Source organism: Channa argus, chromosome 13, assembly GCF_033026475.1.
Source record: "Channa argus isolate prfri chromosome 13, Channa argus male v1.0, whole genome shotgun sequence".
Classification (NCBI taxonomy): Eukaryota; Metazoa; Chordata; class Actinopteri; order Anabantiformes; family Channidae; genus Channa; species Channa argus.
The window spans coordinates 15,478,130-15,497,994 of record NC_090209.1 but is presented as its reverse complement, the minus strand read 5'-3'; the positions used below and the strand labels follow the sequence as shown (position 1 = coordinate 15,497,994).

Genomic DNA, 19,865 nt, shown 5'->3' with positions numbered 1-19,865 from the left:
TGCAGCATCAAAACACTGCTTCTTCTTGTGCACATAGAGCAGACTGAAATTTCATGGTTTTCGTGCTCGCTGACTGTCCGTTTTTCATTCATCGTGTGTTAACCAAGTGCGACTTTAATGCTCTCACTCATTCACAGGATGTATGATAAAATATGCCTACAGTGTTGTATTAACAAAACGGTCCCTCTTTTCTAACAATTGTCAACGCTGTTAGCGTTGCGGCTTAGGACCCGAGAAACATAAAACCAATTATTTCGATTTACACCGAGGGATTGTGGGTAAAGAGGTTTGTCACGTTTTGGATCCAGCATGGCAACGAAGCAGACAAGGTATGGGACTATTTGCTTTACAACGGGGTGTTTATTCCCTCGTTTACAAGAATGTTTTTTTTTTTAACGCTAGTGTTGTTTCGGTCCACTTGGTGAATTTGCCGGGTTAGTTTGACTCGCTTTTGCTTTTAGCTAATAAGCCGTGCGAATGTGTTTTAGTAACCCATGCTATGAATGCTAGCTTGGTATTGGGTGGTGGTACTTTTTAGCAGTTTTCATCTACATGTTTACTGGTTTGTTTGTTGAACACGCCTTCTACACGAATATTAAAGGAAAAGTTTGCAGCTAGCCGTATAACCGAGACGTCCTCAGCCAAGCAATACAGTTTTAATTAATGCTGTAAATTGTAGACCATGCATAACATACTCTCCTAAGCATGTTGGTCAGGTTATCTTATCTGTTGAATTTGTGTCTTTTTTGTAGGAAATTAGAAGACCTCAGTGTGGATGAGTTCCTGTTGTCAGGATTTGACTCTTCAGGTGAGGGTGAATCTGAAGAAGAAACCCCTGAACAAAATGGAATTAAGAAGAACAAAAAGAAAGATTTACTCTCTGCAACCTTAAAGATGTGAGTGCTTTGATCCGGTTAACTCTGACATGCTGTGCTACTGTTCTGATGATTATAAATCAAATCTCTTGAATTTCTTTTTATAGTGCTGATAAGAAGAAAGGTAAAGCATCTGAGCATAAGGAACAGCTGTCCAGGTTAAAGAACAATGATCCAGAGTTCTACAAATTTCTGCAGGAGAATGACCAAACACTCCTAAACTTTGATGATACAGACAGCTCTGAGGATGAGGATGAGAAAAAGTACCACAGATTGCCATCCAGACTGGAGGTAAGCAAGCTGCTGGGTTGTGTGAGTTAAAGGTTGCAGGTTCTCCTGTTAAATTCAGCACTTTTGTAATGTAGGAAGCCAGTTCAGGTGAAGATGATGAGGAAGAGGACGATCAGAAAGGCTCAAAAAAATCCAAGAGGGCCGTGGAGACTATCAAGGTCACAGACAAAATGATTGTAGACTGGAAAGCTGCAATGAAGAAGGAACCCACAACTCGCCTCTTTAGAGAAGTGACCCAGGCCTTTAAGGCCGCTGTCGCTACAACTAAGGGTGAAGGAGGGAGCCAGTGTCGATACAAAGTGGCTGACAGTTCAGGTAGGATCTCATGTTTATGTCTAGGATGTGATGTTTTAAGCTGTGCTATCTAACTAAAAGAAAAATAGTAGTCGAACATAGAAGTCTTAATACAAGTTGTCAATGGGCTAAACAATACATGTTCTGCTTCTCTGCTTTCTGAAAAAAATATCAGAGGTGTTGGTTGAACGGTGTCATTGTTTTTGATACTGTACAATAATTGTATTATGAATTTGTCTGTCCTAAGTATATTAGTGAGGCACTGCTGTGGAGTTTTAACAGCACAAAAGCTACAGCCTCTGAAATAAACATACACTACGTGATAGTGTTGTCCCGGCCTAATACGTTTACTATAATATGTTTAAAATTATACTTGCATATTATTAACAAAGATGAACTATAGGCAGTGATGGTATTGTTTGTTTTTACACTTGGTTACACAAATAACCAAATAAAATACTGTACTTGTAATTTTGTTAATATTTCGTGTCCTGTATGCAGTGTTCAATGCCTTGGTCTTGTTCTGCATGAGAGATGTTTATGTGGCCCTACAGAGGATGCTTAACCTGAAGCCAGACAAAGTTCAGAAAAGGTATAAAGTGGATGTTTAACTGCTGATCTCACCTTATGTGATAATTAATGTCAGCAAGAGGTGACATATGGAAAAAATGGAAATATGGTTCACTTCCCTCACTTCTTTACCTGTGTGATTTTCCCAGATTGGTGCTTCCTTCATCTAGTCCAAAGTGGCAGAAGACTCAGATAGACATCAAGATGTATCTCAGTGGATTAGTTCAGGTTTGTTTTGCTGTTACTTCTGGCTCTGTTTGTGGTAAAGTAGATGTCATGATGTGCAGTTGATACAGAAGGCTGTTTCTGATGCAGAGCAGTTGAGAGTATTTTGATATTTTGATCCTCTTGCACCCTGAAAACAACCTTTAATAATCCTTTCCCTTAACACGTCTGGTGTCTCTCTTGCCACTTGTAGCTCTTATCCTGTCTAACAGAGGCTACAGTCATCTGCGCTGTCCTGCGGCATGTTAACCAACTTATACCTTATTACCTTTGCCTACCCAAACAGTGTCGTCACCTGGTTAAGGTAAGGCCTGTATAGGAAGGTGTATTATGTGATGCTTAATTATTTACTGTAAAATCCAAATAATAATGTACCTTTCTTTTAATCCTCACATTTTTGTATATAGCAAATGCTTAAACAGTGGAGTACAGGGGAGGAAACAAGTCGGGTTCTTGCCTTCCTGGCACTCAACAAAATCTGCAGGCACAAACAGGAAACATACCTTAATCTTATTCTCAAGGTGAGCTAAATGCAGACTAACAATTGGCACAAAAATTTCTTTCCTGGAAGTACCTTGGTTTTAAATATGACACAACAGAATGTTGAGGATCTTATTGATTGATTGATTGATTTATTCATTGATTGATTGGTGTTTACTGCTTTAAACACTTTGATACCTAGATAACCAGTGCAGAGTTGATTTCTCTAGAGCATTTTTAATTTCACTAATGGAGTTTTTCTTTCTCTGCAGCAAATGTACATTTCCTACGTGCAAAACTGCAAGTTCACGTCTCCCAATGTGCTTCCCATGATCAACTTCATGCAGCGAACACTAACAGAGATGTACTCCTTGGACACGCAGGTCACCTACCAGCATGCCTTCATCTATATCAGGCAGTTAGCCATCCATCTGAGAAATGCCATGACCATGAAGAAGAAGGTTGGTGTTTGATTGTGTGGACAGTATGTGCTGAAAAGAATAGAGCGGCTTTATTGCTTAAAGATAAAGATGCACAGAAATGTAATTTTCAGGAATAGAAATGTTTTATGAGTAAATTAAAAAAAAAAAAGTTTTACTTTAAAATATTAACATGCATCTAAACATCTAATGCATAGCTTTAAAGAAAAGCAAAAAGGCACTTTCTGGTATCTTAATGATAGGATGACAGTGTTACCCCCAGAACAGTACATGCATGGAAAGACCACCTGCCATGCAGTAGATGACAGTCAAAGTTGTTTTTAAATCTAGGGATGTTATGTTCACGGCCAGTTCGTGTCTTTTTAACATCTCATGCGTAGGCGTGAAATATCAGCGAGCCATCCTTCTTGATCATGTGGCCAAATTTCACTGCCAGTCCTACATTCATCCACTCCCCTTTTACATGAAGACTGAGAACCAGCCAATACCTGGAGATAGGCACATTTGACTCAATAAAGATTGAATGATTTGTCTCTTGCTCTCTGTAAATGCACCGTTTAATTGCCCTCTTCTATCCTGTTCGGTGCCAGCGAGAGAAAGGGTGATACAGTGAGTGATTAGAAAGAGGGAGCAGCAGTAGCGAGAACAAATCCATAAATCAGTGTGTGTATGTGGCCCATGATCAGACAGATGCACAGATCTGAAACAGGATGAATGGAATGTTGACAATGCAGAGCAGGCAGGTTTGGCAATATTATTTTGTTCTGTGAAACCAAGTTTGCGCATAAGCAAAAGTAAATTATATTGTTGGGATGTTTGAATCTGGTATCAGATTAGCCACGGAAAGTTCCAGTTTGATTTTTTTATAAATTTAAAACAAAGTTTTAAATAAAAATGTGTTAAATTTATTCTGTTATTTACCAGTGGTATTTATAAAAATGGCAAATTGTACATTGTCTTTCATAACTGATATAATGGGGATTGGTAGTAATATTCTGTTGTTGCCATCAGCATAAACAGCTGTTAAAAAGAGGAACATCCTGGAGGGCTTTAATTGAGGCGTCCAGTGAGGTATACAGGAGAAATTATTTGCGTGCCATAAAGTCATCTTATTAATACTCACCATGTTTTACCTGACTTCTAAATGGTATTTACCTAAAGTGCTTCAGAAGAAAGAAATAACTACATTTTTCTTGTGAAAAAATCTCTATGTGAAAACTGTTCTAGGGGCAACACTGGATTATGTTCATTTCTTGGTATTAATTGCACAAGTTAGCACATAATTGAATATTCACTCAGTTCGGGTCTTATCAAGATTGCAAGTCTTTTTAAGCATTAATGTCTCGACACTTACTCTGCCCATCTGTGCTGGTCAGGAAACATATCAGTCAGTTTATAACTGGCAGTATATCCACTGTCTGTACCTCTGGTGCCGAGTCCTCAGCACACTGCACCCCAGTGATGTTCTCCAGCCTCTCATCTATCCACTCTGCCAGGTCATCATTGGCACCATCAAGTGAGTATATTTAAATGCAATGTGATTAAAGTTCTTAGATTGCAGTCTTTACACAGTGACAATATCCCAAGAAGCATTTTTATTCCTCTTCTGGGTGAATATTAAACTGTAGTTTGTAATATGAAGCAGTTTTCTTTTAGTTACAGACAATTTTATTTTAAGACTTCTGTAGTGATTATGCTTTTTTATTTAGACGTGAGTTTGTTTGCAAGCAATGACATAGCTTTACATTAAATCTTATATTCTTAAACATAATGTTGCAACAAATTGTTTATTAATGATTAATCTCTTTTATTTTCTAAATTGCTTAATGGTTTGTTTTACATTTTGAATTGAAAAAATATTTCACATTTACAGCTGTGAATGAATTATCTAAATGGTGGCAGATCTTGTTTTGTTCATCAAATTGAATAACCCACAAGTTATGTCAGATGTAAACAAAATGTCATCACCCATCAAATTAAAAAAATTATTTAATTGTATTTGTTAAAATAACTACATCTGATTGATTGATTAATTAATTAATTAATTCAGTGTGTTTACGTGGTCTTAAGTAACCTTTTTTGCAAAGCTGATTCCTTAACTGTCGTTAAAACGGTAAAGCTTGTTTCTGAAATCAGGGTAGAGAATTTGGGAACCCTGATTTGCCCAGGTAGATTTCTGTCATAGAATAGGGCGGCTGGAGCTCACTTGGTAAAGGCAGTCATCCACGGACCACAGGGTCAGTGGTTCAATCCCCTGGGCAAGACCCTGAACCCCCAAAGGCCCTTTCCCATCCCCAGGTGTGCAGTGCAGGTCCAAGCCCAGTAGAAATTGGGGAGGGTTGCGTCAGGAAGGGCCTCCGGCGTAAAAACTGCTAAATCAACATGTGGACAATGATCCGCTGTGGTGAACCTGAAGTCACAGGATAAGCTGAAAGGAAAAAAAGATTTCTGTGAGAAAATGACTATACTATATGAATGAATACGCATTGCCGGGTTTCTTTTGGCTTTATCTAACTGTGCATTTGCATAACAAATGGCTGCAGACAGAAACAACAAGCTGAGTAAATGAAGGAGAGATCATTACTAATGCTGCATCGTTGTTTAAAGTCCTACAGAAAATGTAACTAACACAAAGTGCCTCGTGTAAATAAAAGTAAGTCACTTTCCCCTGTGGATTATTTAAATACAGTTTGTTCCCATCTTGGAACAGGTGCATGTATCCCCATTTTCGTCCCTTTTCTTACTTCTGCGTTGTCACTCTGCTGCAGCACAAACGCACAAAAAAGAAAAGTCAGAAAGCATTGTTTTCTGTCACTGTACAGTTAAAATTTGTGTACAGGGATTTCAAAATAAGTCATAAGTGGAGGAAAAAACAGGTTACTCTTCTGCTGCATGTATACACAGATTTCCAGTAACCAAGTCTTTTTTAAATGCATGTAAATGCCGTTCCCAGATTACCCGAGAAAGCTAGAGTACCCCAGTTACTTAAGTGTATGTAAACGCAGCCAATGTGACACAATCTATTTCTTCCCAGCAATGTTCCCGGCAATTCTAGTCAATTTGATTGCCTTTATTTTATTGTACCTTAAGCAACACATGCATATTAGAAGCCTTTTTTGAAATACAGGTTTAATAAATCCTCATTTATTGGTAAAGCCACTAAGTTGAGGAAATAAGTTGCTTTGTTCATACATTGCGATAACTGCACTGCAGAAAATACATGTGGATATACTTTCAAGCATTTATTTTGGATAATCCTGTATAACCATCCTGTACAGGATTAACTGGATTTGTCATACTGTGAAAGTATGACTGATATCAGACATTTTTTGTTACCCTTTAGTTTTCTGTCTGGCATTAATTTTTTTTAATCCACTATCACATAATATCAGTTATTTGTGTTAATCCACCATGTCCCAATACAGTTTACCAACAGCAGGTGGAGACATTGACCACTGTTTTTTCTTTCTGATCAGATTGGTGCCAACACAAAGATATTACCCTCTGAGGATGCACTGTTGCAGAGCACTCACCCTGCTGTCTAGCAGCACCAACACATTTGCACCGGTTCTTCCATTCCTCTTAGAGGTAAGACTTGATCTTGATCTCCAGGACCCACTGTTTGCATTGAAAGGACCAGTGCAGCTTGAGAGTTAAATAAATGGAAATGTTTCCAGAAGTCTGATTTGAAGACTTTCCCACACAAAAACACTATTGGAACAAATTAAGCATTTAATTTTTAACAAATACAGAGAAAACACCCAGTTGATTGTCTCTTTCTCAGATGGAAAGAGTGCAAAGGTAGATGTGATGAAATGTTCCGTCAGTGGTTTACTGTGGAAAAACGTCAGTGGCATATGAAATACATTCTGGTCTCAACGGCCACAACTGAAGGAGCTCAGGAGGAAACACATCGAGGGGTAGATCTGTGTGTGTTTGAGAGAGAGAGAGAGAGAGAGAGAGACAGAGACACCTTTGTTATCAGACGAATCACAGGTCACCAACTGACAACATTTTCAGGTCAGGTGTTGAGTCTCTTTTGTGTGGAGAATGTGTTTGTGCACACTGTGGGGCGGTGTTGTGGTTTCCCGGAAGAGAGCAATGTGCTGGCGGCAGCGACTAGCTCGGCCCGCTGGGAGTGGTCAGTGTGTGTGTGTGTGTGTGTGTGTGTGTGTGTGTGTGTGTGTGTGTGTGTGTGTGTGTGTGTGTGTGTGTGTGTAAGTAAGTTTGCGTCTGTGTGTGCACATGCAGCAGTTTGACCGAAGCGATAAAGGCACAGTTGTGGTTTACACTCTGGTCCTAACATGCTGTGCAGACCACATCCTCTCTGCCTATGGCCCCCTCCCCTCCTCTTTTTCTTCGCACACACATTCAGAGCCCCCTCCCCCTTTCCCTAACCCCCAACAGCAAGCTGTGTTTATTTGTGACGCATGATATTTCCTGTGTTTTTTTTTTCTCCATTACTGTTCCCCTTGTTTAAGGCAAGCTGAGGTACGCTGCTACTGTTTTAATTAGAGCAGCAGAAGCAGCCCCTTCCTTCTGTGTCTCTGTGCCTGTGTGTGTTCTCACATCTCCGAGGGGGGTGTATGATTTGGAGCTTCCTGCTTCAGTAGCTCTGTGTGTGTGTGTGTGTCCGCGTGCACGCGCACATGCATCAGGGTTGGCCCATGCTTTCCCACTTCCCCCTGGCTCCCCCGCAGACCGCCACCACATCCTATGTTTGTAGAGACAGCACCGGCCAGGAGCGTTGCTCTGCCTGCACACTGAGCACATTAACAACCCCACACACACACACACACACAAATGCACAGAAATACACAGCAATACAGGGAGTCAGAAATAGCTAGATACACAAATGTAAGTCAGAAATGTACTTGTGCATTGTGGGCAGATGTGAAAGCTAAAGCTTGTAGACAAAAAGCCCACACGTTAGCTAGAATGTACTTTCACAGGCTATAATGGAAATGTGCACTACAAACACAGCCCCATTACAAGAAAAATATACTTAAATATATTCCGAATAGAATATCTGCCAGTAGGGTAAGCAATTTTTGCTTGACGTGAATTAAAAAAACACAAACTTACTTAAGTTACAAAAAATTAGCTGAATTAGACTAAAATTAAAAAACTGTAAATTATTTTTTAAGATGTATATATGTGAACAATAACTCAGCCTCAGGTTTACCACACTGAAACGTGTTCACTCGTAGTGACCCTACAGTGCCTGAACAGAGTCTTAAGTTAAAATCTGTGGCTCCAGTTTAACTTTTGGTTTGTAACAGACACTAAACGACTTCACCACTACCTGCACTTGGTTTCATAACCATGGCTCCAAATTCATGACTATGTGATAACACGTTCTGGCGACAAAGGGGACAGCCAGTCCAATTAATTTGTCACACAAATTGCTGTAGTTACATAAGTGTAAACAAACAACTGACGAAGTAACTTAGTTGTTACTAAAAGAGAGCGGCAGCTAACACTTACTTAGCATAACTACACCTGCTGCTGCTACAGAGCTCATCTGAGCCACTTCAGCTGCAACTTCCAGCTGCTGTAGCTAATGTCACAGCAGAATACTACTTTCTACCATCTCTGTCTTTCTTTCTTTAAATAAGTCATCACTGTATGTGTTGTTGAATTTAAAGGTTTTGTTTAGCACAGCCATTCATATTATGCTGTACCCTTAATAGTAATAATATGAAATCTAAAGCGGCAGGTTTCTTATCTGACATTTGAGGACTTGCCGATACCAAGTGCCAATAAAAGTACTGAACTGTTGCTGGGCAGTAAAAGACTACTGTATAGTTAAGCTGATGAGACACTAGCAGACAATGCTGGTCTGAGTAGTAGTAGAGACACACCTTAAAGGCTTTCAAAAGTCTAGACAGTTCACATTTAAACACAGACAGTCTGGACGGAGCACACACCTGAGGACTGGATGATCTTAAGTAGGCAAATCTGCATATCCTCTATGAACAGAGAGACTTTCCTGTTCCTATGCCAAAACAAATATGGCAGTGACGTCCAGGGCCTTTTTTTAAATGGAGCAACCTCTGTTAAATAAAAAAACAAACAACAAAGCACCGATTTGTGTTGCAATCCTGGATGGAGGACTTTAGGGTCTACTGACTAATTTATAAGTAAAAATAACAAACACAAACTGAGACATTGTACCATTTCATGGAAAATATTAACTCATTTTGAGTTTGATGACAGCATCACATCTCAAAAACATTGGAACAGGGTTTACCATTGTGTAGCATCCCTTCTTCTTTTAACAACTGTCTGTAAACATGTGGGAAGTAATGAGACCCGTTGGAGTTTTAGGAGTGGAGTATTGTCCCATTCTTGTCTGATGTAGGATTCTAGCTGCTCAGCAGTCCTGGGCCTTTGTTGCTGGATTTATTTTTTGTTTGTTTGTTTTTGTGATGCACCAAATGCTTTGTATTCTATTAGAGCGTCTGGAATAGAGACAGGTCAGTTAAGCACTCGGACTCTTCTCCTGCGAAGCCATGCTGTTGTCATGGATTCAGTAAGGGGTTTAGCATTTTCTTGCTGAGATATGCAAAGCCTTCCCTGAAAGAGACATTGTCTAGATGTATATGTTGCTCTAAAACCTCTACCCACACCATAGGCACTAATGCACCCCATACCATCAGAGATGCAGGATTGTAAGCTGAATGGTCCCTCTGTGCTTTGGCCCAGAGAACACAACAGCGTTTCAGGATCGTGTCCACATATGGCTTCTTCTTTGCATGATACAGCTTTAACTTAAATTTATGGATTTTTAAAGCGAACTGTGTTTACAAACCGTGCTTTCTGTTAGTGTTCCTGAGCCCATGCAGCAGTGTCAAGTAGAACACATCCAGTTTTAACCTTTGGACTTGTCCCTTGCACACAGAGATTCCTCCACATTCTCTGAATTTTGATCATATTTTATACATTTGATGGTGGGATCTTCAAAGTCTTTGCAATTTTACGTTGAGGAACATTTTTGAGGGGTTATTTACTTATTTATTTTTCTGCAGTGAGACATCCCGAAACAACATATTATACAAAATTAACCGAGTTGAATATGTGACAAATTTATATGTAACTGTATCATGTAGGAGCAAAAACAAATACTCGTTTCCTCTTTCTGACCAGTTTTGACTAGTTTTGGGCTAAAGGTCATCTGCTTGATGTTTTAAGTGCACAGTTTCACAATGGTCTTTTTCTTGATTGAATAATGGGGACAGGTTCATGAAGCTCAAAATCCTAAAGCATGAGCATTAACGATTAAGAAAAAATGTTATAATATGTTATGTATTTGTTTTTTCATTTCCAGATCAAATGTTCTCTACTCTAAAAAACATATTTTTTGTTAATAGATCTTCCAGCAAGTGGACTTCAATAAAAAGCCTGGACGAATGAGCAAGAAACCAATCAACTTTGCTGTCATCTTGAAACTGAGCAAGGTTAACCTGATGGAGAAAGCCTACAAGGTATGTATTACTGTGGTCTCCACTAGTTTAGGACTGTTGGATTTTTGAGTTGCTGTCTGCTGCTCTGTGTGCATGCATGAGGAGATTGAGGGCAGCACTCAAAGCCCCTTGTTTTCGTTGTAAAACTAGTAGTAAGTTGCCACACTCAGTGCTGCAGCCAAGAGGATTGCAGCATGTCCTTCTGGGATTATCCCCAAAACTCATTAGGGCTGTTCTGCTGCTCTCTGCTGTAACCTGGGGTGAAGTTTTGTTGGGTAGATCAATCCTTGAAATGTTTTGCAATAGCCTGCTATTTAAAATGGTTCTTATCCACATTATATTGGATCGGTACTTTGCAAATTACATTGTTTTTAACCTGAGCCTTTTTTCCTAATTTGCGTCGAAGTGCGCTAACTTCGACACTGTGTGAGCAATGCTGTTTCCACTGCATGTCTGCAGGTATAATAGGCATGCCTACCATCTGCAAACTCACTGCAGACGGGTAGCTTTCATGTTGAATGAGAGACATGGCAGCAACTATAAGAGCCCTCCCCAATCATAAACCGTTTGTTAAAAAAATCACTACGTAAAACGTGTCATTACTTCACTTATGGAGCTGACATTTAGGGTGAATTGATAGGCACTACAAATCCAGTGTGTAAAAATTGCTGCAAACCAAAGGAGCAAACACGTCCAAGTTGGCAAACCATCTTAGCGCAGGACATGCTGGCTTTAAGAAGCAACAGGTTAGTGGATGTAATAAACAGCATAGCTACACTACACCCATGTCCCCAAGTAGAAGTCAGATCAGTGAATGATTTAGTGACAAGCAGACTATTCTCTCTACAACATCTCTCTCTATAAATATTTCCTCTAGTCATGTCATCCATACAACCTAAAAAATCATCGATTCATAATTGGTCACTTGTAATAGAAATTATGGCATTTACTGTCAATTATGTTGATTAGGACATGCACACAGTAGAGAATAGATCTTTGCAAAGGCGGTGTTTCAAGTCCTATTAATAAGTGATATCTGGTTCAGATTTAAAGGTAACTGAAAGAAATCACATAAACCCAAGTCTAATGAGATCATATTACTTCAGACTGTGTAAGTTCTTTAAGCTTTAAAATATACAACAAACCACAATTTTATGGAGCATAAAAGTAATATTTATAAATGACTGTACTGCAAGTCTGGGGCTATTGTGTTAGTGTTCAAACGCTGGATTTGCCTGCATACTGCAGTATTAATGTATAATATCTCATATCACTTAAGACACTTCCGTAGTGAGCATCTGCTCTCCTATGTGCATTTTCTAGATATCTGTCAGGATTTTAAAAAATTCCTAATTCTCTTTGTATTCCATTTACTTTCATTTATTATTCCATCCCTTTTTCCTGATCTTTTAGGTTTATACGGTGGTATCAGAATTAAGATATTTAGGCAGGTATTGGTATCAACGTCATACTTTTGGTTTTGTGAAAGTACTAGTGAAAAGCTATCACAAATGTGTGCATCATAAACACAATAGACTCAAAAATAAAAACCACAGATATGTCTGATATGAGACACTAAAATGTTTCTGTGGCAGCTGCAAGGCAACGGCCTATTAGGGTTGATTTGTTAATTGATTGTCTTTACAGTATTAGTACAACATAGAAAAGGTTGAAAAAAGGCTACAAATCGCTTTGCAATTTGTGGCCACTAATAAAGGTTTCACAGGACCACCTTTTATCTGATGCAGTTTTTAATGCAACTAGCTATGTAGTCTTAAGCTTCGTTCATACATGCACTGCAGTTCTGACATTCTCCTCAATTTGTGCAAACCCCCTCGTGCAGTGTTCATATCATGTGCGTGTGCTCGTGGGCAAATCGTAGGAGGATGAAAAGCGAACAGTCTTCCGTGTGTTCTAAACAGCTGTTTCCTGTAGCCTAATTTTTCTATCATGCCTCCTGTGCATGCTGACCACACACTGAAATCAGAGTTTCTAGCGTGACAACGTCTGAGCGTGACAATTACCCCTGACATTGTCTGGACTTCATATGTAAAACACACTTTATTGTTGCCAACTGACTGATACTGCTTCTTGCTGAACCTGAAAACAACCAGCAGTGAGGTCAAAAAAATCTGAAAAAAAATCTTAATCTGAAAAATTTGTGGGTCTGAAACAGAACAGCTGTCATCATGATTCTGTTGTAATAAGTAAAATGCTTTGTGCATGTGTGTGTCTGTGTCCATTTACCACTGAATAACAGGATGGGTTGATTGACCAGCTGTATGACCTGATACTGGAATACTTTCACACTCAGGCCAGCTCTATTGGCTTCCCAGAGCTCGCCCTGCCCACCATCATTCAGGTAACACCACCTTTAAACTGGCCCTGGAATGGGCTCAAATAATGTGAGATTAAATGACTTTATTTCTCTGATACACAAAACTTTTCATGGAACACTTAGGTGGTAACAATTATATTGATGGGATGTAAACAAAAAAAAAAATTGGTGACAGAAAATCACTCACAGAGGTTGGAGTCTCTCTAAATATATGAGTCAGGTCTTGTGGGGCTGAATCTGTTTCTCTTAGGGGAAACGACCACAAAGCCATCCCTGCTTACACTGGTTCCTTCTTTCTCATACTCCCCCTCTGTGTCGCTGCAGCTGAAAGCGTTCCTGAAGGAATGCAAAGTGGCCAATTACTGCAAGCCGGTGCGCCAGCTGCTGGAGAAGGTACAGGAGAACAGCAGCCACATCACAGGACGGAGACAGAAGGCTGCCTTCGGAGTGTCCGATGCCACTGCTGTGGTGAGTGTGTGTCTGTGTTTGTGAAGAAGATGGAGGCAGAGAAAAGACGGTCTTGTCCTAAATTTAAAGGCTGTCTTTCCAGGGTCCTCATTTCACCTCCTCTATTCATTTATTTCTCTTGTTTTGCTTCTCTCTTTCCTAATGCTAATTTATTAATTTCTACATTGAGTTAAAAATTGTGATCATACCGTTTTCGAAACAGAATATAGTGAAGTCAGACTGAGTTAAAGTAAAAGATGATCAAATGTAAGAGAAATCCTAAGGGGCTTCAAATGTTATGATACATTACATGCTGATTGTTACTAATTTCTGTTTGTTGAATGATTTAAATGAGGCAATATGAAATGGAAAAAACAGATAACTGTCATCATTTTGAAGTTTGCAGAGATTTTTCTTTTATTTATCTTAACTGACTCCTAAAACCTGTGTGGAGTCATTTTCCTTTAGGATTTAAGAATATCTCGTGGGTTGTAGTTCAGTATAATTATTTTAGTTAGCAATAAATTAAATCTTTTGATGGGTGCTGGTTACCAGTCATTACAGATGTTTTCCTGTATGACATTATCTGTTTTACTACTTTTTCTACTTCTTCTCTACTTCTACTTCTTGAAACAGTTCATTTCGTGATCATTTGCTGAAAGATTCCTTATTAGTTCATCTTGTTGCCACTGACACATTTTAATCCTTCCAAACCACATGGTATGTTTCAGCATCTGTTATCTCAAACATTAAGACGTTAATCACACACATCAAAAGTCAGACTATGTTGAAATATTACAACAGTCAGCTACAAGTGCTCGTGAGGTGAACATCACTCATTTGTTTATTTCACTGTTATATGTTGAGTTTGGTCCAACGTATAAACAAAAATGTAAACTTTAGGTTTCATTTGTTTAATTTGGAATTGAGTTTTAGTCTTAATAAGTTGCTTAATACATCTATTAAGCTATTCCTATACAGACACTTAAACCAACAATGATTTGTTTTGTTTGTTGTCCTCATCCTGGATGGACTGGTTTGTCTCTGTTGTAGACCTCAGTTTTCGACATGGTTTTTATCTGTGTTTACTTTGTACGGTGGCATAAAAGAAATACAATCACATAAGCACAAGAGTTTAGACCTTTTGAAGATAATAAGTCTAATTTACAGAAATCATTTAGATCAAGACCCATTATGAGGCTGCAGAGTAGACACTTGTCTAGTCTGCACCTTGTGTAGGATGGAGGTATCTGCTGCCAGTGGAGTATACTGTAACTAAAAAACTTTTTTTTCTCCCCCAGTTATTTTAAGAATATACCCCGATTTCCTCGGAGTGTAAAAGTCCAAAAAGTAGTTGCATACATACTTCTCCACCAGAATACCAACTCTATTTTGCAATCTTTATCATTGAGTTCATGTTTGGTTCGTTCAACACTGACTCGTAAGTAGTTTCTTATCTGAATGTTCTCATGAAGCATCAAAAGGAAGCAGAGAGAGAACTATTTCATGATGAAGATAAAACTAGAAACTTTTATTTGGGGCTCTGCTGCAGTTGAGGTAGAGGCTATGCCGCTTACAAAGTCCTGACTGGTGAACCCTGGAGCCGATAGACACTTTAAGTCTGGTTCAGAATGACCCAGTGGTTATTGGAAGCTCTTAGGGGTTTTCATCCTAGGGCCCCTCTGCCTTAATGAGCAGCCATTAGTGTGTGAACCTAATTTCTGTGTTGACTTGCTCTCTTGTCATACTACCTGTTCATGCAAACATGCTTTTATGTGACTTTGCTGTCACTAAGTGTCTTGATGTGTACTGGTGATTAATATTTAAAAGCGTGTAAGGATGAAGTTAAAGAGGATCGTCCTGTTTAATTTAGAAGAGAAGATGTGTGCGTATGTACACACACATCTTTATTAACAAAGTACAGCAGACAGACTGCATGGCACCGCCAGCCCCTGTCACCGCAGCCTTCTGCTCAGCAGAGGCTGTCGCTATGGCATCCACTCCCTGGCATTACAGCAGCAGTAGAGGTGTCACCACAGGCGAAGGAGAGGGGACAACCCTGCCACCGCTGCTGCTGCTGTAGAAAAGGCCACGGCCCCCCTCCGGTCACCGGCCCCCTGTTGACATGTTACCCAAACTGAAAGCTAGCCTAATTAATGATGCCCTGCCTCCATCCAGGTCACAGTCTGGTGTCCCTTGTCTTTCTCTCCCCTTTTTTTGTGTTTGTCAAGGCTGAATTCAGAATTTAATTTTCATTTTTCACTTTAACCTGTTGGTTGTTTTTTTTTTTTTTTTAACGCCACCTATCCTAATAGCCACACAGCAAATTGTGGTAAATGTGTTGAGTTAACGGGCACACAAGGCAGTGGTCTGTCCGCTTTATTGAATTTGTTGGTCAGATAATGTGATTGGAGCTAATCAATATCATCCATAAAGACCTTAAGGGGAAAGCTGAAAATCTGCTGGTCTTTGCTTTCAGGCATCTTAAGTTTGCCTTTTCCACATCTTCTGACTATCATTGCTGGCTCCTCTGTTTCCTGTGTCCATCTTTCTCCTGATTAATTGATGTGAAGTTGCAGTGAAAACCCATATGTACTCTGATTGTTTTAGAGCCTGAATTAACCTGCTTAGAGGCTGGATTTAACTACCACCCTAGACATCCAGCCATTCATCCATCATCTGTAACCACTTATCCTACATAACCCTAACCCAGACATACAGCCATTCACATTCATACCTACAGGCACCAAATAACCTAACATGCATGTCTCTGGACTGTGGGAGGAAACTGGACTACCCAGAGGAAACCAACACAAGCACAGGGAGAACTTGCAGACTCCTCACAGAAAGACAAAGGTGGTATCCTGAAGCAGGTAGATTAGAACCAGGGACCTTCTAGCTTTGAGACAGCAGAACTAACCACTTTACCACTGTGTGGCCCCTAGATATACATCTACTGTGGTGTTTAGTACAGCACTGCTTCCTAAAAAACACAGTATACTTCACAACACTCTCCTTTTGCCTCGTTTAAACCGTCAACTAAGATTTGAATTACTTTGTCCTCTGTTAGGTGGCTTGGGAGAAACAGGTCCAGGGGGAGGGGACACCTCTCAGCAGGTACTACAGCCAGTGGAAGAAACTGCGGGAGAAGGAGATCCAGCTGGAGATCTCTGGCAAAGACAGGGTAACTATCTAACCAAAACTGACTTTTTAGCTTTGTCTGTGTGCATGTCAGGATTAAACACAATAAATATCTGTGGCTGAATTATTACTGATTTCTGTTTTATTATCATCATCAAAGTTGACTTGTGTTTTGACGCTGCTGTTTTTTGTGTTTTGTAAAGTTGGAGGATCTGGACCTTCCTGAAATCAAACGCAAGAAGATTCAAGAAAAGAAGGCAGAGGACAAGAAGGAGTTCAAGGATCTGTTTCAGTCTGACAGTGAATCAGGGGACGAAGATGATGCAGGGTTTAAAATCAAAGGTAGATTAACTCTCAAACACATTTGACAGACAAGCCTGCAATGGAGGGCACTTCACCACAGTGGTAACATTGATGTACTGCCCTCCTTTTCCTCTAGGGGGCTGTGTTTGTTTACAGCCTTGTCTTCCACTGGTAAAGTTAAGAGGTGATGACAGTTAACAGATTTTTCTTTGTTACTTTGTTACCGGGACAGTCCCTATCATTAGGATTTGGCTACATTGGGCAGATGACCTGTGGTACTAAAGACACTGAGATATTAAAATGTCCACAGAGGATATTTCAGAGGAACCGAAACTGACATCTCAAGTCAGAGTCATGAGAAAATCTCTTTGTTTATCAGAGAGTTTAGTTCTCGCCCTGCTCAGAGAAACCATCAGCTGATTCATACTCTAACCTTAAGTGTCTCGTCCTCCTGGGGTCGTCCACAGGTCACAGACAACTGCAGTTTGTTTTACAGCTTTTGCGCTGTGACACACTCAAAGCAGAAAAAAGCCTTCTGCAAGGTCACAGACCAAAAAAAATAGGTGGCAGGGGATTTTTGTAAATTTATTTATTTATTTTTGTGTGTGTGAGGGGGTCATCTGGACTTCATTGTAGGGAGAGTCCACAAAAACGGATGGGCAGCTGCCGGCAAATAGCAGGCCTCCGCCTTTCGCTCTCTGTCCCCCACCCCCTCCCTTCTTCTCGTTCATCTTTCCTCAACCCCCCACACATGAACTGAAACCCCCTGACAGGAAGTACAGACTTGGATCCCAGCAGGGGTTCCTAATTCAAACCAGCGCAGTGGAACAGCCAGTGGTGGCCGCTCCTGCTCCTCCCTCTTTCTCTCTCTTCCTCTTTCAACGTAGCCTTCTTGCTCTCTGTTACTGGCACTGTGGGCTTTAACCAGCTGCCTCCACATGTCCTCACAACACGTGCAAACACACACGCACACACAGATCTTGATGATAGCACATAAATGCACACCCACCTCCTTGTCGTCCAGTCTTGAAGAGCCAAAATCTTTTGGGCAGCTCACCAGAACTCTTTGTGGTCTCACACTCTCCCGGAAAGAGGGGGAGTGTGAGAGAAGGGGGTGGATGATTTAGATTGGTGTGTGTGGGGTTTGGGGGGGTCAATAAGTCTTCCAGTCCAAATGAGGGCAGTCTCAAAGGTACTTCTAAAGTCTGTGTTACCTCCATGTTAGCAACAAAAACTAAGAGAGTTTATCATCTTAAATCCACACAAGAAGGGAAGTACTTAATGTTTTAAAAGAAGACGTTACCTGTGTGTGTGTGTGTGTGTGTGTGTGTGTGTGTGTGTGTGTGTGTGTGTTCCTTCGTGTTCACAGTGTATCTGACAGAGGAGGAAGTTTTTTTGCTTCTCTCTCCCCTTCACGCCCCAGCCTCTCATCACATCTCAACTTCAAAGCCCATGGACCCTAGTTGTCCATGAGTACACGCTGTACTCTGAGGATAGCACAACATAATTTCAGACAACTCCCATCTTCTTTTCAGCCTATACACACACACACACACACACACACTCACTTTCCCATCATCATCACAGCTTTGGAACCTGCCTGCTATCTCCATTTGCTATATTTAGGCCGTGAGCATAAGATGTCTGAAATTGCCGGTAGTAAACTGTCATGGGTGTTTGTGCAGCAGGAGCCGCGTCTGTAATCGACTCTCACTTCCATCTCAGGAGGAAATACACACTTCCAGCTGCCTCTGATACCTGGCCCACATATATGCGTCTCCAAAGACGTCAACAATGTACCAACGCACAGTTAAAAATGTCTGCAGAAAGTGACACTAGAACAAATTCAGGTCAGTGTAATGTTTGTCACTGTCTCTCTTAAGGTAAAAAGGCTAGCTGCAGCTCTCATGATAATGATGACGATGACCTTGAAGATCTTTCTGACATGAGCAGTGACGATAACGTGGAAGCTGGAGATTCAGGTCGGTGGCCCCTAGTCTCTAAAAAGGAGTATACTGTTAGCTTATTTTTTGTTTTCATTTTGAAAATAAAATTTTTCGTTTTGTATTTTAAAACACATTTAAGGGTTAAACATGACATTTGTCTTTACTGCTCTACTTCCCATAAATTAAGATAAAACTTTATGAATCAGTTTTTTTTTTCATGTTTTCCTGCGTTAAAACTGACATAGAATAATGTTAATAAAAAAATGTTTACCTAATGTCATATAGCCCCAGTGCAAACAAATTTATATGGGGGCATAAATGATCATTGTGGACACCTATACAAAAACTGCTACGAATCAGGGTGTCCCTTCCTAATCGGACCAAAGCAAAAATTCACGCACAAAAATTCTCCACATTCAATCATGCATTCTCTGGCTGCTGAAAACTAAGTGCTTTTTGTCTGTATTGCAGATGATGATGATGATGAAGAGGCATGCAAGGCTCCTCAGCCTCTGTCCTCGTCTGACCTAATAAAGTTGGCAGAGGGAGATGAGGATCTGATAGAGGACCTGGAGTTGTCCGATGACGACTAAGATCTATGGATACACATGAGCAAGCTTAGAGACTTTTATGCTCTCCACCTTAAAAACATTTAGACCTATAATAATGCTGGACTTCTTGCTAAAGTCTTTAGTGTTATTACTTTTGTACAGTTAAAAATGTTTAATGTAATTTTATTAAACATTGAAGCTGTAAAATAAAAAAAATTATTCAAGCTTGTTCTTTATCTAATTAATTGAAGTGTGTACGTGCATTTGATGCACAAGTGCACCTGAAATAAGCCTTTTGTGTCCTCCATACATGTGCACACCTGTAAGCACCCTCAGGCTTTGAGGACGGGCTATTTGGAGTCTCGCAGAGCCGGGCCGAGCCTGGCTGAGCCGGCCAAGAGGAGGGGAACAGAGAGGCGGGTGTTGAGCCCCGAGGCAGCAGTGCTGTGCCAGGCTGGCAGGGTGGCGTCTGATGCTGTGCCAAGACTGTCTGCCCAG

At 40.3% G+C, this 19,865-nt stretch overlaps 1 protein-coding gene and 1 long non-coding RNA gene across 2 annotated transcripts; one reads left to right on the top strand and one right to left on the bottom strand.

Moving 5' to 3' along the window:
* The first annotated feature begins 15 nt into the window (after positions 1 to 15).
* noc2l (NOC2-like nucleolar associated transcriptional repressor) lies at positions 16 to 19,592 on the top strand. Its single transcript, XM_067525923.1, has 18 exons — positions 16 to 329; positions 753 to 896; positions 983 to 1,166; positions 1,241 to 1,481; positions 1,962 to 2,052; positions 2,180 to 2,258; positions 2,449 to 2,559; positions 2,663 to 2,776; positions 3,008 to 3,196; positions 4,552 to 4,691; positions 6,652 to 6,763; positions 10,549 to 10,662; positions 12,902 to 13,003; positions 13,304 to 13,447; positions 16,497 to 16,610; positions 16,771 to 16,909; positions 18,754 to 18,852; positions 19,288 to 19,592. Exons 1-18 carry the CDS (start codon positions 310 to 312, stop codon positions 19,407 to 19,409), a joined length of 2,259 nt encoding a protein of 752 aa, XP_067382024.1. The 5' UTR covers positions 16 to 309; the 3' UTR covers positions 19,410 to 19,592.
* On the bottom strand, positions 6,726 to 10,540 carry LOC137139132 (uncharacterized). Its single transcript, XR_010916274.1, has 3 exons — positions 9,106 to 10,540; positions 7,825 to 7,938; positions 6,726 to 7,101 (listed from the first exon to the last, which is right to left on the bottom strand). It is a non-coding gene; the product is annotated as an uncharacterized lncRNA (long non-coding RNA).
* Positions 19,593 to 19,865: the final 273 nt, after the last annotated feature.